Source organism: Phyllobates terribilis, unplaced genomic scaffold (genome assembly GCF_046119375.1).
Source record: "Phyllobates terribilis strain yellow unplaced genomic scaffold, ASM4611937v1 Scaffold_2__4_contigs__length_985480577, whole genome shotgun sequence".
Lineage (NCBI taxonomy): Eukaryota > Metazoa > Chordata > Amphibia > Anura > Dendrobatidae > Phyllobates > Phyllobates terribilis.
Genome location: NW_027362762.1, coordinates 44611394 through 44628864, shown reverse-complemented (window position 1 = coordinate 44628864; position 17471 = coordinate 44611394). Strand labels below are relative to the sequence as shown.

General features: G+C 45.5%; 1 protein-coding gene across 2 annotated transcripts in view; it reads left to right on the top strand.

The window, feature by feature from the left end:
* The window catches only part of MAP6 (microtubule associated protein 6), a 105837-nt gene extending 94157 nt beyond the window's left edge, over nucleotides 1–11680 (top strand). For both annotated transcript variants that reach the window (XM_073661409.1, XM_073661416.1), the window contains exon 3: nucleotides 6946–11680. In XM_073661409.1, the coding sequence (XP_073517510.1) occupies nucleotides 6946–7146 (201 nt within the window). In that variant the 3' untranslated portion in view covers nucleotides 7147–11680. The remainder of the gene's footprint in view (nucleotides 1–6945) is intronic.
* Nucleotides 11681–17471: the final 5791 nt, after the last annotated feature.

Genomic DNA, 17471 nt, shown 5'->3' with positions numbered 1-17471 from the left:
AACGCTATGATGGGTATCTCTTTATCCACTCCAACAACAGTCTTTGGGAATCGTAGTGTCACGGACACGTATCCTCGGTAGGGGTAGCTGTGCTCACTCAGTCCCCACACCACGAGTCCAGACAACGGTTCCAGGGGCACATTGGATAAATATCTCTTATACCATCCTTCGAAGATGATGGACACTTGAGATCCGCTATCCAGCAATACTGAACAAGGTTGACCATTGATATATGCGGGGACATGTGGGGCTGGTCCCACTAACCCTTCAGGCAGTGTTTTCGATGAGGCACTATTGGATGGGGAGGTAGAGTAGGTCTTAGTTGCTGATGGGGGCTCAGTATGGGGTTCTACTGGCCCCCTTTCCCGTTTCCCGACTGCCTTTGAGAGTGATGGGGAAGATGTGAAGAGTTCCTTGAGCTCCACCTCTTCGGACACTGACGAGCTATATGGCCTGGACTCCCACAGACAAAGCACCCTTCTGGTTTCCTACTCTCCACTCTACAGAGGTCATCATTCTCTCTTCCTGAAGCCAGGGTTTGCTTCTCGGCTACCTCTGCAGCACTTTGTAGCCGCTGTATTGTCTTGGCCTGGGCACTTAACAATTGTGTAATCTGCTCCCCCTGTTTCTCGATGACTTTCAACAGTTCTGTCTCTTGGCAGTCGGCTGCTGGCTTCAGGGCAACAGTAGTCACCCGAGGGGATGTCTTCTCTCTTGCGGCCAAAATAACCTCCTCCTTGCGAACTTCCTTAAGCAACTCATGAAAAGAACCAGGAATCTTCTCCCTATCACAAGACCTCATCCGCTGGGCAATTGGATCATGAGTGAGAGCTCCTCTGAGTACTTGTTCCAGACGACACTGATCAACTTCTTTAGGGCTGACTCCACCTTTAGATACTATTCTATGAACCAGCTTATCTAGTCGGTATAGATAGTCGGACATCTTCTCATCTGGTTGTTGGTAGGTGGTACGGAGTTTATAGAGTAGATCAGTAGCATCTTCAGGGGATCCAAAGGCATCTTCTAAAGCACTCATATAATCTTGATAAGTTGCTAGTGGCTTGCTCCGCCAAGCAGCCTGCACCACTTCCATAGCAGTACCCTTCAAACTTTCTACTATTCTCTGCTTCTTTACGACATCAGTGCACTGCCACTCTTCTAAGCACAGTAAAGTGACATCCCTCCAACTATCATATCCTTCTTCTCCAGCAGGGGTGGGGAGGGCACCCGAGAAAATTATTAGACGACGGTAGTTCCCTTCTGGCTGCATCTTTGCAAACTGACTGACTAACTTTTCCATAGCTGTCATAAGCACATCAGCAGGGGCCGCTGTCTCTTCAGGACTGGCTCTAAGTGGAGTAGAGGGTGGACATATATTAGTCTTTCTAGGCTGAGTGGTTGATTCCTGTTGCCGGGTCTCAACTTCGGACTCAGTAGGCCAAATGATCTTCCATTGTCGACCATACTCTGGGGACACAGCTACCATGGATGGGAAGTATTCTTTCCTCAAGACCTGCCCGGTTGAGATCAGGGCTGTGGGTAACTGTCCCCCCTTTTCCTTCCTGCGGTCGACCACTTTAGGGTGGGCAAGTTCAGTGAGTCGGTTAACTATTTTCAGTATCTCTTCATCAGACGCATCACAGAGCTCACCACTCACTGCAAAGCTTTGTTTGGCTGTAACATCCATCTCTTCACACCACAAATACGCTTCTTGCTCTGTTAAAGTCTCCATAGTAAATACTCCTGTGTTAGTTCTGGATCTCAGCAGTGCCTCCACTGTAACACCCCTTTAGGGCTACCACGGTACACTGGGTGTTATGGGGGGTCTCACCTCTCTAGAGCGCAGTGCCTCCACCTGAATCTTGATTGGAGCTCTCTCTCTGTAACTGCAGAAGGACGGTTATCTTCTGCCAGGGGCTGATTCGGGAACCCCCTGCCAAGGCTCACTACACACTCACAGGGAACAGGAGTAAAACCGTTTAACAGGTTTATTACTATGCAGCAGAATTGAGGTGGGTGTAAAGGAATAACATATAATACAAGTAACGGTGCTCTATAAAAGTCATATACACATCACAATCTACTTCTACTCCGACCCTGCAAATATAACGTAGCAGGTTTTCCCTTTTTGTATTAACTCACTCCAAATGTTGGGGCCCAGTTGCCGCGGATGTTGGCGCGCAAATTAGAACCGTTGGTGCACTTAGATGAATATTAATGTCAATAGTCTGGGTTGTAGTGTACTCACTGTAAATAGCGCTGGTAGAACCACAAGTCTCAGAAGGGCACTCACTGTGTGTCTCAAACGGTCGGATGGTTCTCTGGACACCAGCTGGGGGCGGCAGGATTCAGGCCTTTATATGGTGGGAGTGCCGGCAGAACTCTCTGAGACCTTGATGTAACTTGCTTCAGAGTGTGACAGGGCCGCGCTCTTTCCAGCAGCGTGGGTATATCAGAGGGGGCGGCAACACTGCAGCGTAGAGGAATACAAATCCACACCGCTCTGTCTTTCACAGCAGGCTGCCACGCTCCTTTCCCTCTGAACTTTTACTTTCTGCCCAGCTCCCTCCCCCAAGTCCCTCCTCATCCAATCCACTCTCTCTCCTTCATTCCTTCCAGGCTGTGTCATCTGACAGAAACAAGGGTCCCTGGGAATTGTAGTCCACTGCAGCTCAGGGGAAAAACGATTAATGTCTGTAGGTCCCTGTTTAACAGCAGCTGCAAAGCTCTTCTTAGTGTCTGTAAGTCCCAGTATACCAGCAACGGCTCTAACAGTTCCCGGTGCAGGTGTTACATAAAAGTACAGATAGAAAGAAGGAGATGTCAATAATACAAAACCTACGCGTTACGCCATACGATTATGGCTTCCTCAGGGGTATAGAGTCAATGTCCCAAACATTAGAAATGTATACTTCAAAAATCACATGCCCTAATTAGTCAAAGAGGAGAGACAATAAAAACACGAACTGGGCCAGATGAAAATAATACCATCAGGAGATATGCCCACTATAGAATGTATAAAGACTCCAGTAGGATTCCCACATCCATGATTACATGCTTCCCACCAGGACCCAATAAGAATAAGCTGCGGCGCATTAGGGAGAATCCACCTGCAAATAGTGAATGGCGTGTTTGCCACAGTGGAACGCACCACCGGAACACTGCAACCGGAAATAGAGCCTGGGGGAGGAAGGCATAGTGCATGTCGCTAGGGGAACGCCCGGAAATGACAAGCTGTGGGGGCAGGATCAAGAATCCAACGCCCACAGCGGTGCGCTCCACACTGGAACGCACCACCAGGGGACGGATGCCGGAAATGAGAGCAAAAGGGGAGGCAGCTCCCCGCATAGTAAACATGCATGTCGGCGTAGTGCATGTCGCTGGGGGAACGGCCGGAAATGACAAGCTGCGGGGGCAGGATCAAGCAACCTGCGGGTGACTTTGCAGGCTGCCAGGTGGGGCTTGCTGCTGGTCATCATCACTCTCATCATCCACCTGGCTCTCAGGCTGCAGCCCCATCTGCCTTTGCTCTCTGTTATCAGCCATTTCTCTGAAGCCGTCTTCATTAACTAGTTTTTCCTTAAATGGACCACTATGCTCTCTGATGGTGGCTTTCCTTAGTTCCAGCAGATGAATCTCACTGGTGAGCCTCTTTACCTCGGCTTGGAGCTTGGCCTTCCTCGATTTGGAGGCACCTGCAGCTTTAGCGCTTGTGCAGCGCAGCTCCTCCCGGAGCCTCCTGATGAGCTTACTTGCATCTTCATACTCACGGAGGTGGATCATGACCCGGGAGGCATAGGTGGACACCGACTCCCGGGGTCCCTGCAGCCCCCAACCCCCCTCAGTGAGGTCGGCCTCACCTCCGTGAGTACTCAGCTTTCCTCTGGAAGGAGCACCATCATGCGCACTGTCAGGCTTTTCCTCCATGTTGGAAGCCTTGCGGCTTCTAGGAGTCTCCACAGTCCCGGGGGGAGTAGGAGCCACATTGCTGCGACTCCTGGTGGAGCGTCTCACCCCTGAGTCCTCCGATGTGCAGGCCGGTTGCTGGTTTCTTCTGCCCCCTGCCTGCCTGGTTCGGGAAGCAGAAGCCTGGGACTTGCTCCATCACTCATCCCAGGAAACCCACTCCCTCCCTGGGTAGGAGAGAGAGCAGATCCCCAGGTGGAGAGGTGTTGGTTTCTCAGAGATCAGGAGCTCACAACAGGATCTGCAGCCACCACACCCACAATCAGCACAGTGAGCAACAGCTGATCAGAGCTGCACTCACTATTCTGCTGGTGCAGTCACTGTGTACATACATTACATTACTGATCCTGAGTTACATCCTGTATTATACCCCAGAGCTGCACTCACTATTCTGCTGGTGCAGTCACTGTGTACATACATTACATTACTGATCCTGAGTTACATCCTGTATTATACCCCAGAGCTGCACTCACTATTCTGCTGGTGCAGTCACTGTGTACATACATCACATTACTGATCCTGTACTGATCCTGAGTTACATCCTGTATAATACTCCAGAGCTGCACTCACTATTCTGCTGGTGCAGTCACTGTGTACATACATTACATTACTGATCGTGAGTTACATCCTGTATTATACCCCAGAGCTGCACTCACTATTCTGCTGGTGCAGTCACTGTGTACATACATTACATTACTGATCCTGTACTGATCCGGAGTTACATCCTGTATTATACCCCAGAGCTGCACTCACTATTCTGCTGGTGCAGTCACTGTGTACATACATTACATTACTGATCCTGAGTTACATCCTGTATTATACTCCAGAGCTGCACTCACTATTCTGCTGGTGCAGTCACTGTGTACATACATTACTGATCCTGAGTTACCTCCTGCATCCTGTTACTCAGCACAGTATAAGGGGTGAGTGATTTGTGGTGGTCTGTAGTGTCGCCCCCACACCTGTATCCTGTTGTGCCGCTGGGTGGGGGCTCCAGTTTCACATTGTTACCGCACAGAGATATAATAATTGGGGGAGCAGCACATGAGCTGTTTTGCTGCCCGCATTGTGGATGGGATGACATTCTAGATACAGTATGTGCTATCTTGATTCCTTATTGGTCAGCTTCGGCAGCTGCTTTATACTCCCCTGTGCTTTACACTGCAGTTTTGCTCCTTCAGGGTTCAGCAGTGACTCTACATTAGCTGCATTTTCCACTGGAGTCCAGGTCTGAAGTCCACCTCTTATCTGATTAGATACAACTATGAGGCTTAGGCCACTATTCTTTACTCCACTATGCTGTACAGTGCAGCTCTGCTCTATAAGGACACAGCTGTTATCGGTGACTTTACCTGAGCGGCATTGTCTTTTGGACTTTGCTTTGGTCTGAGATCCATCTCCCATGCTTTACACTGCAGCTCTTCTCTATTTGCACATGGCACTGATCATTGACTGCAGCTTACTGTGTCTGTTGGAGCTTCAGGTAATTTACATCCTTTTTGATTAGCAGGTCAGGCGACTGTAGTGTCGTCCACTATGCTGAACACTGCAGCTTTACTTCATTAGGGTACAGCTAAGATCTGTGACTCTATCTTAACTACATTGTTAATTGAAGTCTGAGGTTGTCAGAAATCCACCACTTGTCTCATCAGGGGATCATGCAGCTGCTCCATCCTTCCTTCTGCTGTACACTGCAGCACTGCTCTATTATCAAACAGCATAGATCAGCGACCCAAACTCATCTGCATTGTCTACCAGAGTCTAAGGTAGTCTGAAACTCACCTCTTCTATCATTAGAGGGTCAGGATGCTCCACGGTACTTACCCATGCTGTACACTGCAGCACTGCTCTATTATAAAAACAACATAGGTCATCAACTCCAAGTCATCTACATTGTCTCTTGGCATCTAAGGTAGTCTGAAATCTACCTCTTCTATCATTAGAGGGTCAAGATGCTCCTCTGTACTTCCCCATGCTGTACACTGCAGCTCTGCTCCATTAGGATACCGCTAGCTGTGACTCCAACTTATCTACATTGTCTATTGGAGTATAAAGTAGTCAAAATCCCCTTTTATCATTAGATGGTCAGGTTGCTCATGTACTTCCCCATGCTGTACACTGCAGCACTGCTCTATTATCGAACAGCATAGATCAGCGACTCCAACTCATCTGCATTGTCTACCAGAGTTTAAAGTAGTCTGAAACCCACCTCTTCTATCATTATAGGGTCAAGATGCTCCTCTGTACTTCCCTATGCTGTACACTGCAGCTCTGCTCCATTAGGACGGACATCGCTAGGAGTGACTCTAACTCATCTGCATTGTCTATTGGAGTCTAAGGTAGTCTGAAATCCCCTTCTATCTTTAGAGGGTCAGGTTGCTCCTCTGTACTTCCCCATGCTGTACACTGCAGCACTGCTCTATTATCAAACAGCATAGATCAGCGACTCCAACTCATCTGCATTGTCTATAGAAGTCCAAGGTAGTCAGAAATCCACCTCTTCTATCATTAGAGAATCAGGTTGCTCATGTACTTCCCCATGCTGTACACTGCAGCTCTGCTCCATTAGGACACCGCTGCGATAGATGACTCCACCTTAGCTGCTTTTTCTAGCGGAGTCTAAGGTCGGCAGAGGTCCACCGCCGTCCTCAGCAGAGGTCCACCGCCGTCCTCAGCAGAGGTCCACCGCCGTCCTCAGCAGAGGTCCACCGCCGTCCTCAGCAGAGGTCCACCGCCGTCCTCCGCAGAGGTCCACCGCCGTCCTCCGCAGAGGTCCACCGCCGTCCTCCGCAGAGGTCCACCGCCGTCCTCCGCAGAGGTCCTTGCTCCATTCGTTCACTTGGGTTGCTGTCTATAAATCACATTGATACATTGTAACAAAACCATTGTCCGACCTCCTCCTGATTTTACCTTCTTCTCCTCTTCGTGTCTGTGTCTGTGTTGTCCCCGTGTTTTTCCTGTGCGTCTGTCTCCGTCCAGGTGGAAAAACCCAACGTCCAGCCTTCCAAACCAAAAAAGACATCCACCCCAAGCCATAAACCGGTGAAAAAGGCCAAAGACAAGCAGATCATTCCCGGCCGAGCCTCCAAAAAGAAGGCCCCCGAGACCACCACCACCACCGCCAAACCCGAAGACAAGAGCAAAGAGATGAACAATAAACTGGCCGAAGCGAAAGAGTAATGCAAAACTAATTATGACAAAGCGCTTATTCTATAATTCTATGATTATTCTGGTTAATTATTATTGTATTATTTTTACTACCGAGACCACCGGATAACGTTAGTGACTACGAAATTGCTTATGCTTTCTGATTGTGCCCTAGACTTTGCGTCCTCTCACTCCCGCCACACTGTAACGACACTGATTTTTTTTATTTTTTTTTTTTATTATTATTATTATTTTATTTTAATTTTTTATTTCTGTACGGTCCAAGAATTTCTATGTGAGAATGATCCAAATCTATACGTGTTCACGGTGCTATCAAGAGAATGTACTGCTCCACGTGATCGCCTGTAATGCCCCTATACTCCTGTGTGTGGTGTGACGTGACCAGTGGTGGAAAGTTCATAGTTAGCGTCAATGTGGTAGGACCAAGGGTGAACAAGTAAGCGCATTTATATGGTGGGGTGGGGGTGGGGCAGGGGGGGGCATATGTACAGGGAAAGAAATTCACATTAATTACATCCCATAGATGCTTCGTAGACTTTATAATCAGCCGTGGGAAAAAAAATACTACTGACTAGTGAATCAGAGTGCAAGCTCTTGGACCCATTGGTCATGTCCTCCTATAACCCTGTCTGATCCGAGAATCCAGACTCCTATATACATTCTATTAAAGATTATTAATTATCATAGCGCAGGCATTACCATCCAGATCTCATGTCTATTTTGATACTACGATAAAAAATATTGATACATTGTTGCGTTTTCCAATTCCGGAATTTTCACAACATTTCATTTCTTCCGTACAGTTGAACACCTCGGATATATATATACTGCTCAAAAAAATAAAGGGAACACTGAAATACCCCATCCTAGATCTGTATGAATGAAATCTTCTCATTGAATACTTTGTTCTGTAGAAAGCTGAATGTGCTGACAACAAAATCACACAAAAATCATCAATGGAAATCACATTTATTAACCAATGGAGGCCTGGATTTGGAGTCACCCCCAAAATTAAAGTGGAAAAACACACTACAGGCTGATCCAACTGTGATGTAATGTCCTTAAAACAAGTCACAATGAGGCTCAGTATTGTGTGTGGCCTCCACGTGCCTGTATGACCTCCCTACAACGCCTGGGCATGCTCCTGATGAGGCTGAGTATTGTGTGTGGCCTCCACGTGCCTGTATGACCTCCCTACAACGCCTGGGCATGCTCCTGATGAGGCTGAGTATTGTGTGTGGCCTCCACGTGCCTGTATGACCTCCCTACAACGCCTGGGCATGCTCCTGATGAGGCTCAGTATTGTGTGTGGCCTCCACGTGCCTGTATGACCTCCCTACAACGCCTGGGCATGCTCCTGATGAGGCTGAGTATTGTGTGTCGCCTCCACGTGCCTGTATGACCTCCCTACAACGCCTGGGCATGCTCCTGATGAGGCTGAGTATTGTGTGTGGCCTCCACGTGCCTGTATGACCTCCCTACAACGCCTGGGCATGCTCCTGATGAGGCTGAGTATTGTGTGTGGCCTCCACGTGCCTGTATGACCTCCCTACAATGCCTGGGCATGCTCCTGATGAGGCTGAGTATTGTGTGTGGCCTCCACGTGCCTGTATGACCTCCCTACAACGCCTGGGCATGCTCCTGATGGGGCTGAGTATTGTGTGTGGCCTCCACGTGCCTGTATGACCTCCCTACAACGCCTTGGCATGCTCCTGATGAGGCTGCAGATGGTCTCCTGTGGGATCTCCTCCCAGACCTGGACTAAAGCATCCGCCAACTCCTGGACAGTCTGTGGTGCAACGTGATGTTGGTGGATGGAGCGAGACATGATGCCCCAGATGTGCTCAATCGGATTCAGGTCTGGGGAACGGGCGGCCAGTCCATAGCTTCAATGCCTTCATCTTGCAGGAACTGCTGACACACTCCAGCCACATGAGGTCTGGCATTGTCCTGAATTAGGAGGAATCCAGGACCAACCGCACCAGCATATGGTCTCACAAGGGGTCTGAGGATCTCATCTCGGTACCTAATGGCAGTCAGGCTACCTCTGGCGAGCACATGGAGGGCTGTGCAGCCCTCAAAAGAAATGCCACCCCACACCATTACTGACCCACTGCCAAACCGGTCATGCTGAAGGATGTTGCAGGCAGCAGATCGCTCTCCGCGGCGTCTCCAGACTCTGTCACGTCTGTCACATGTGCTCAGTGTGAACCTGCTTTCATCTGTGAAGAGCACAGGGCGCCAGTGGCCACTTTGCCAATCCTGGTGTTCTGTGGCAAATGCCAAGCACCCTGCACGGTGTTGGGCTGTGAGCACAACCCCCATCTGTGGACGTCGGGCCCTCCTACCACCCTCATGGAGTCGGTTTCTAACCGTTTGTGCAGACACATGCTCATTTGTGGCCTGCTGGAGGTCATTTTGCAGGGCTCTGGCAGTGCTCCTCCTTGCACAAAGGCAGAGGTAGCGGTCCTGCTGCTGGGTTGTTGCCCTCCTACGGCCCCCTCCACGTCTCCTGGTGTACTGGCCTGTCTCCTGGTAGCGCCTCCAGTCTCTGGACACTACGCTGACAGACACAGCAAACCTTCTTGCCACAGCTCGCATTGATGTGCCATCCTGGATGAGCTGCACTACCTGAGCAACTTCTGTGGGTTGTAGAATCCGTCTCATGCTACCACGAGTGTGAAAGCACAACCAACATTCAAAAGTGACCAAAACATCAGCCAGAAAGCATTGGTACCGAGATGTGGTCTGTGGTCCCCACCTGCAGAACCACTCCTTTATTGAGGGTGTCTTGATAATTGCCAATAATTTCCATCTATTGTCTATTCCATTTGCACAACAGCATGTGAAATTGATTGTCAATCAGTGTTGCTTCCTAAGTGGACAGTTTGATTTCACAGAAGTTTGATTTACTTGGAGTTATATTCTGTTGTTTAACTGTTCCCATTATTTATTTGAGCAGTGTATATGTATATATATATATATATATATATATATATATATATATATATATATATATATATATATATATATATATATATATATATATATATATATATATATATATATATATATATATATATATATATACACACACACAAATATATATACAAGCAGTTCGGGTTATCTCTTATATCTTCCTGACCTGGTGACCCGCTTGTTGAGGGCACAGGAAGTTCTATTTGCTATACAATGGACTTCCTCTCTGCTGCGCAGACTTGTTTTAAGTCCCTCCCACTTTAACAGCAGGAAGTAAAGGAAGAGAACAGAAGAAACCAATAAGCTTCAGGGTAAGGAAAATAAAAATCGTAAAGGAGAACCTGCAGGAAAAGGGACGGGAACACGTCATCTACAGGTGATACATCATCTTTATTCTCTGCTTCTCAGCCAGGACTTTTTTTTTATCAATTTACAATATATAGATCCAATTTCCTGCTGGCTTTCTTTATGACGATCAGTTAAGTATGGAGATTTGTTGGAAATGCACTATGGGTAATAATATGAAAATTAGCAGCATTCCAGAGGAAGAAAACTCACTAGTGCCACCTATTGGTGATAGTGATGTCTGACCTCATAAGGAGCCTTTCGAAATGAGCAGGGATAGTGTTTTGTTGCTGAATGAGGCCCCCATGAGACAGTTTTGGAGGGTATTTGCTCTCATTAGGGAGACCTTATTGCCAATACTCCATGAGAAAAATATGCAAATTTAATTTTCTTCTTCTAGTTTACATAGCAGACAAGTAACAAGGGCTACCTTTGTGAACTTACATAATTATAGTGATAATTCCTTTATTCCATCTGATATACAGCTCCAAATCTCCCGCATATTCACAGAGCTACATAATAAACATGTTAGCTACCTGCAGTCACCACTAGGGGGAGCTTATACATGATTGCATACAGTGTTTGTTGAGTTCCATGCAGTCAGCTCCTCTGCTCCCCCTGGTGGTGGCTGCAGGTGGAATTTTATAGCGTAAATCTTAAGCGCAGGAGATTTGGAGCTGTGTAATAGGAAAATCCTTGTAAAGATATAGGACAAAGCTATGAAATCAATCAGCAAAGATTTTTTGACCCCTTTTTAGAAGGATACAAATGTGGTTATTGCCCTTGACTGCATTATGTCCATTCTATGCAGTTGTTCTTTGCCGTGTCCAAGGTCCAAAAGCCGCTGCTGTCAGTAAGCGAAGCATAAAGTCTGTGCAGATGATACGAAGTCTTGGCTGAAAAGGAAGAATCCATAACGTGATGTCTTCTGGTGAATGAATGACATTAAGGGGCGACTTGGGGGGTTTGCAAGTGTTTATGACCCTGAGAGTTCCCAATATCCTGCCCAGATTGGCGATGTACCCAGGTTGTAGGGATTGGTCATGTCCCCTCTGTCCGCCATGTTCACCCCCGACCTTTCTATAAGAGATTTTTCTGTTGTCATGTCATTGAGGGTATGAAGCTCGTCCTCGCCATCCGTCACCTTCTAATGGTTTCCTACCTGTACAATGTAATGCTTGCTGAGAAATGACTGCAAATCAATAAAAAAAAAATACAGAAATTCAGCCTTACTGATTGTTTCCAGGTCCAAGTCCTAGCATATCCTGTGCAGAATGCTGAGACTTGTAGTTCAACACCAGCCAGGTATCCAGAGGTCATAACACTTGCTACAGAACTACAAGAAGTCCACGTGGCACTCACTATTAGGAAAGGGGGTCAGTCTGTTACTATGGGATAGAAGGAGAGGCCGCGCTCACTGAATGTTCTCAGGATCTGATGAGAAGGAATCGGTGAGATAAGAAATCATATATATGACGTAGGTGCCGGCCTTTCTACATCTGATTCCTACAGAACTGCACAACGATATCTCTGTCAAATTAAAGGGATTGTAGAAGTTTGGAAGTTATCACCTACCCAATCGACAACTTCACGATTGCTGGGTTCTGACCACTGGGACCCGCATAGATCCCAAGAACTGGGCTCTGAATGGAGACGTGGTCCGTCATGTGCACTGCCGCTCCATTAATTCTGTATGGGACCACCGGAGAAAGCCAAAAGCGGGGTTCATCTGGTCTTTCCATAAGAATGAATGGGACCGCAGTGCACAGGATTGACCACTGATACATTCACACAGAGCTCTGAGCTCTTCAGAGCCCAGGGATCTATGGGGGTCCCAGCTGTCAGACCCCTAGAAATTGAGAAATGATCCAATATCCCATAGGCATGGGATAACTTCCAGACTTGGAACAACCTCTAAAAAGAAGGGTTGTTGTCAGGACCAAATACAAATTAGCATCCTCTATCTATTATCTATCTATTTATCTATCGGTCTATCTACTGTATCTATCTATCATCTATCTATCTATCTATTATCTATTTATCTATCTCTCTTGCTGTCTTTATCTATCTATCTCACATATGTATCTATGAATCGTTATCTGTCTATCGTTATCTATATGTCTATCAATCTATCATCTATCGGTTATCTTTCTCTTATCTATCTATCTACACTGTGTTCAGAATTATTAGGCAAGTTGTATTTTAGATGATTATTTTTATTATTGATCAACAACCATGTTCTCAATCAACCCAAAAGACTCATAAATATCCAAGCTTAATATTTTTGGAAGTTGGAGTGGGTTTTTTTTAGATTTGGCTATCTTAGGAGGATATCTGTTTGTGCAGGTAACTATTACTGTGCAGAATTATTAGGCAACTTAATAAAAACCAAATATAATCCCATCTCACTTGCTTATTTTCACCAGGTAAACCAATATCAGTGCACAAAATTTAGAAATAAACATTTCTGACAAGCAAGAACAAAAACCAAAAACATTAGTGATGAATATAGCCACCTTTCTTAATGATGACACTCAACAGCCTTCCATCCATAGATTCTGTCAGCTGCTTCATCTGGTTTCGATCAACATTGCGTGCAGCAGCCACCACAGCCTCCCAGACACTGCTCCCAGAGGTGTACTGTTTTCCCTCCCTGTAGATCTCACCACAGCCTCCCAGACACTGCTCCCAGAGGTGTACTGTTTTCCCTCCCTGTAGATCTCACATTTTATGATGGACCACAGGTTCTCTGAGGTTCAGATCAGGTGAATAAGGGGGCCATGTCATTATTTTTTCTTCTTTTAGACCTTTACTGGCCAGCCACACTGTGCAGTAGTTGGATGCATGTGATAGAGCATTGTCCTGCATGAAAATCATGTTTTTCTTGAACGATACCAACTTCTTCCTGTACCATTGCTTGAAGAAGTTGTCTTCCAGAAACTGGCAGTAGGTCTGGGAGTTGAGCTTCACTCCATCCTCAACCCGAAAAGGTCCCACAAGTTCATCTTTGATGATACCAGCCCATACCAGTACCCCACCTCCACCTTGCTGGCGTCTGAGTCGGAGTGGAGCTCTCTGCCCTTCACTGATCCAGCCTCTGGCCCATCCATCTGGCCCATCAAGAGTCACTCTCATTTCATCAGTCCATAAAACCTTTGAAAAATCAGTCTTAAGATATTTCTTGGCCCATTCTTGACGTTTTATCTTATGTTTCTTGTTCATAGGTGGTGGTTTTTCAGCCTTCCTTACCTTGGCCATGTCCCTGAGTATCGCACACCTTGTGCTTTTTGATACTCCAGTAACGTTACAGCTCTGAAATATGGCAAAACTGGTGGCGAATGGCATCTTGGCAGCTTCACGCTTGATTTTCCTCAATTCATGGGCAGTTATTTTGCGCCTTTTTTGGCCAACACGCTTCTTGCAACCCTGTTGCTATTTGCCATGAAACGCTTGATTGTTCGGTGATCACGCTTCAAAAGTTTGGAAATTTCAAGACTGCTGCCTCCCTCTGCAAGACATCTCACAATTTTGGACTTTTCAGAGCCCGTCAAATCTCTCTTCTGACCCATTTTGCCAAAGGAAAGGAAGTTGCCTAATAATTAAGCCCACCTTATATAGGGTGTTGATGTCATTAGTCAACACCCCTCCTCATTACAGAGAAGCACATCACCAGATTTACTTCATTGGTAGTTGGCTCTCAAGAATATGCAGCTTGGAGTAGGACAACTTGTATAAAAAGTATCATGTGAGCAAAATACTCATTTGCCTAATAATTCTGCACAAAGTGTATTATTTATCAATCATTTATTATCTATCTATCTAGAAAGACAAATTAAGATGCAGCACCAGCTAACCGATGTGTAGGTACAAAGCTTCCCAGACAAAGCCCAAACCTATATACAACACCTGGCAAAAATTATGGAATCACCGGGCTCGGAGGATGTTCATTCAGTTGTTTAATGTTGTTGAAAAAAAGCAGATCGCAGACATGGCACAAAACTAAAGTCATTTCAAATGGCAACTTTATGGCTTTAAGAAACACCAAAAGAAATCAAGATAAAAAATGTGGTACTCAGTAAGGGTAATTTTTTTCAGACCAAGCAGAGGGAAAAAATTATGGAAGCACTCAATTCTGAGGAAAAAATTATGGAATCATGAAAAACAAACACACAAAAGAACACTCCAATACATCACTAGTATTTTGTTGCACCCCCTCTGGCTTTAATAACAGATTGCAGTCTCTGAGGCATGGACTTTGTCACTCATTAACAGTATTCTTCATCAATCTGGCTCCAACTTTCTCTGATTGCTGTTGCCAGATCAGCTTTGCAGGTTGGAGCCTTGTCATGGACCATTTTCTTCAACTTCCACCAAAGATTTTCAATTGGATTGAGATCCGGACTATTTGCAGGCCATGACATTGACCTTATGGGTCTTCTTTCAAGGAATGTTTTCACAGTTTTTGCTCTATGGCAGGATGCATTATCATCTTGAAAAATGATGTCATCATCCCCAAACATCCTTTCAATTGATGGGATAAGAAAACTGTCCAAAATATCAATGTAAACTTGGGCAGTTATTGAAGATGTAATGACAGCCATCTCCCCAGTGCCTTTACCTGACATGCAGCCCCATATCATCAATGACTGTGGAAATTTGCATGTTCTCTTCATGCAGTCATCTTTATAAATCTCATTGGAACGGCACCAAACAAAAGTTCCAGCATCATCACCTCTCCCAATGCAGATTCGCGATTCATCACTGAATATGACTTTCATCCAGTCATCCACAGTCCACGATTGCTTTTCTTTAGCCCATTGTAACCTTGTTTTTTTCTGTTTAGGTGTTAATGATGGCTTATGTTTAGCTTTTCTGTATGTAAATCCCATTTCCTTTAGGCAGTTTCTTACAGTTCGGTCACAGACACTGACTCCAGTTTCCTCCCATTCGTTCCTCATTTGTTTTGTTGTGCATTTCCTGTTTTGGAGACATATTGCTTTAAGTATCCGGTCTTGATGCTTTGATGTCTTCCTTGGTCTACCAGTATGTTTGCCTTTAACAACCTTCCCATGTTGTTTGTATTTGGTCCAGATTTTAGACACAGCTGACTGTGAACAACCAACATCTTTTGCAACATTGCGTGATGATTTACCTTCTTTTAAGAGTTTGATAATCCTCTCCTTTGTTTCAATTGACATCTCTCGTGTTGGAGCCATGATTCATGTCAGTCCACTTGGTGCAACAGCTCTCCAAGGTGTGATCACTCCTTTTTAGATGCAGACTAACAAGCAGATCTAATTTGATGCAGGTGTTAGTTTTGGAAATGAAAATTTACAGGGTGATTCCATAATTTTTTCCTCAGAATTGAGTGATTCCATAATTTTTTCCCTCTGCTTGGTCTGAAAAAAATTACCCTTACTGAGTACCACATTTTTAATCTTGATTTCTTTTAGTGTTTCTTAAAGCCCTAAAGTTGCCATTTGAAATGACTTTAATTTTGTGCCATGTCTGTGATCTGCTTTATTTCAACAACATTAAACAACTGAATGAACATCCTCCGAGCCCGGTGATTCCATAATTTTTGCCAGAGGTTGTATATGTATAAAAAAATGGAATACTGTAGTTTGTGAACGGTTCACACATGAACCGAAATGTTGCCATGTTGGATGAATAAACATCCTCATTTTTTGGAATTGGATTGCTGCTATTCCCTTTTTTATACATATCTATCTATCTTTCTATCTGTCTATACAGTGGTGGCCAAAAGTATTGGCACCCCTGCAATTCTGTCAGATAATACTCAGTTTCTTCCTGAAAATGATTGCAATCGCAAATTCTTTGGTATTATTATCTTCATTATTTAATTTGCTTGCAAGGAAAAAACACAAAAGAGAATGAAGCAAAAATCAAATCATTGATCATTTCACACAAAACTCCAAAAATGGGCCAGACAAAAGTATCGGCACCCTCAGCCTAATACTTGGTTGCACAACCTTTAGCCAACTGCGAACAACCGCTTCCGGTAACCATCAATGAGTTTCTTACAATGCTCTGCTGGAATTGTAGACCATTCTTCTTTGGCAAACTGCTCCAGGTCCCTGATATTTGAAGGGTGCCTTCTCCAAACTGCCATTTTGAGATCTCTCCACAGGTGTTCTATGGGATTCAGGTCTGGACTCATTGCTGGCCACCTTAGAAGTCTCCAGTGCTTTCTCTCAAACCATTTTATAGTGCTTTTGGAAGTGTGTTTTGGGTCATTGTCCTGCTGGAAGACCCATGACCTCTGAGGGAGACCCAGCTTTCTCACACTGGGACCTACATTATGCTGCAAAATTTGTTGGTAGTCTTCAGACTTCATAATGCCATGCACACGGTCAAGTAGTCCAGTGCCAGAGGCAGCAAAGCAACCCCAAAACATCAGGGAACCTCCGCCATGTTTGACTGTAGGGACCGTGTTCTTTTCTTTGAATGCCTCTTTTTTTTTTCCTGTACACTCTATGTTGGTGCTTTTTCCCAAAAAGCTCTACTTTTGTCTCATCTGACCAGAGAACATTCTTCCAAAACGTTTTAGGCTTTCTCAGGTAAGTTTTGGCAAACTCCAGCCTGGCTTTTTTATGTCTCGGGGTAAGAAGTGAGGTCTTCCTGGGTATCCTACCATACAGTCCCTTTTCATTCAGACGTTGACGGATAGTACGGGTTGACACTGGTGTACCCTCGGACTGCAGGGCAGCTTGAACTTGTTTGGATGTTAGTCGAGGTTCTTTATCCACCATCCGCACAATCTTGCGTTGAAATCTCTCGTCAATTTTTCTTTTCCGTCCATATCTAGGGAGGTTAGCCATGGTGCCATGGGCTTTAAACTTCTTGATGACACTGCGCACGGAAGACACAGGAACATTCAGGTCTTTGGAGATGGACTTGTAGCCTTGAGATTGCTCATGCTTCCTCACAATTTGGTTTCTCAAGTCCTCAGACAGTTCTTTGGTCTTCTTTCTTTTCTCCATGCTCAATGT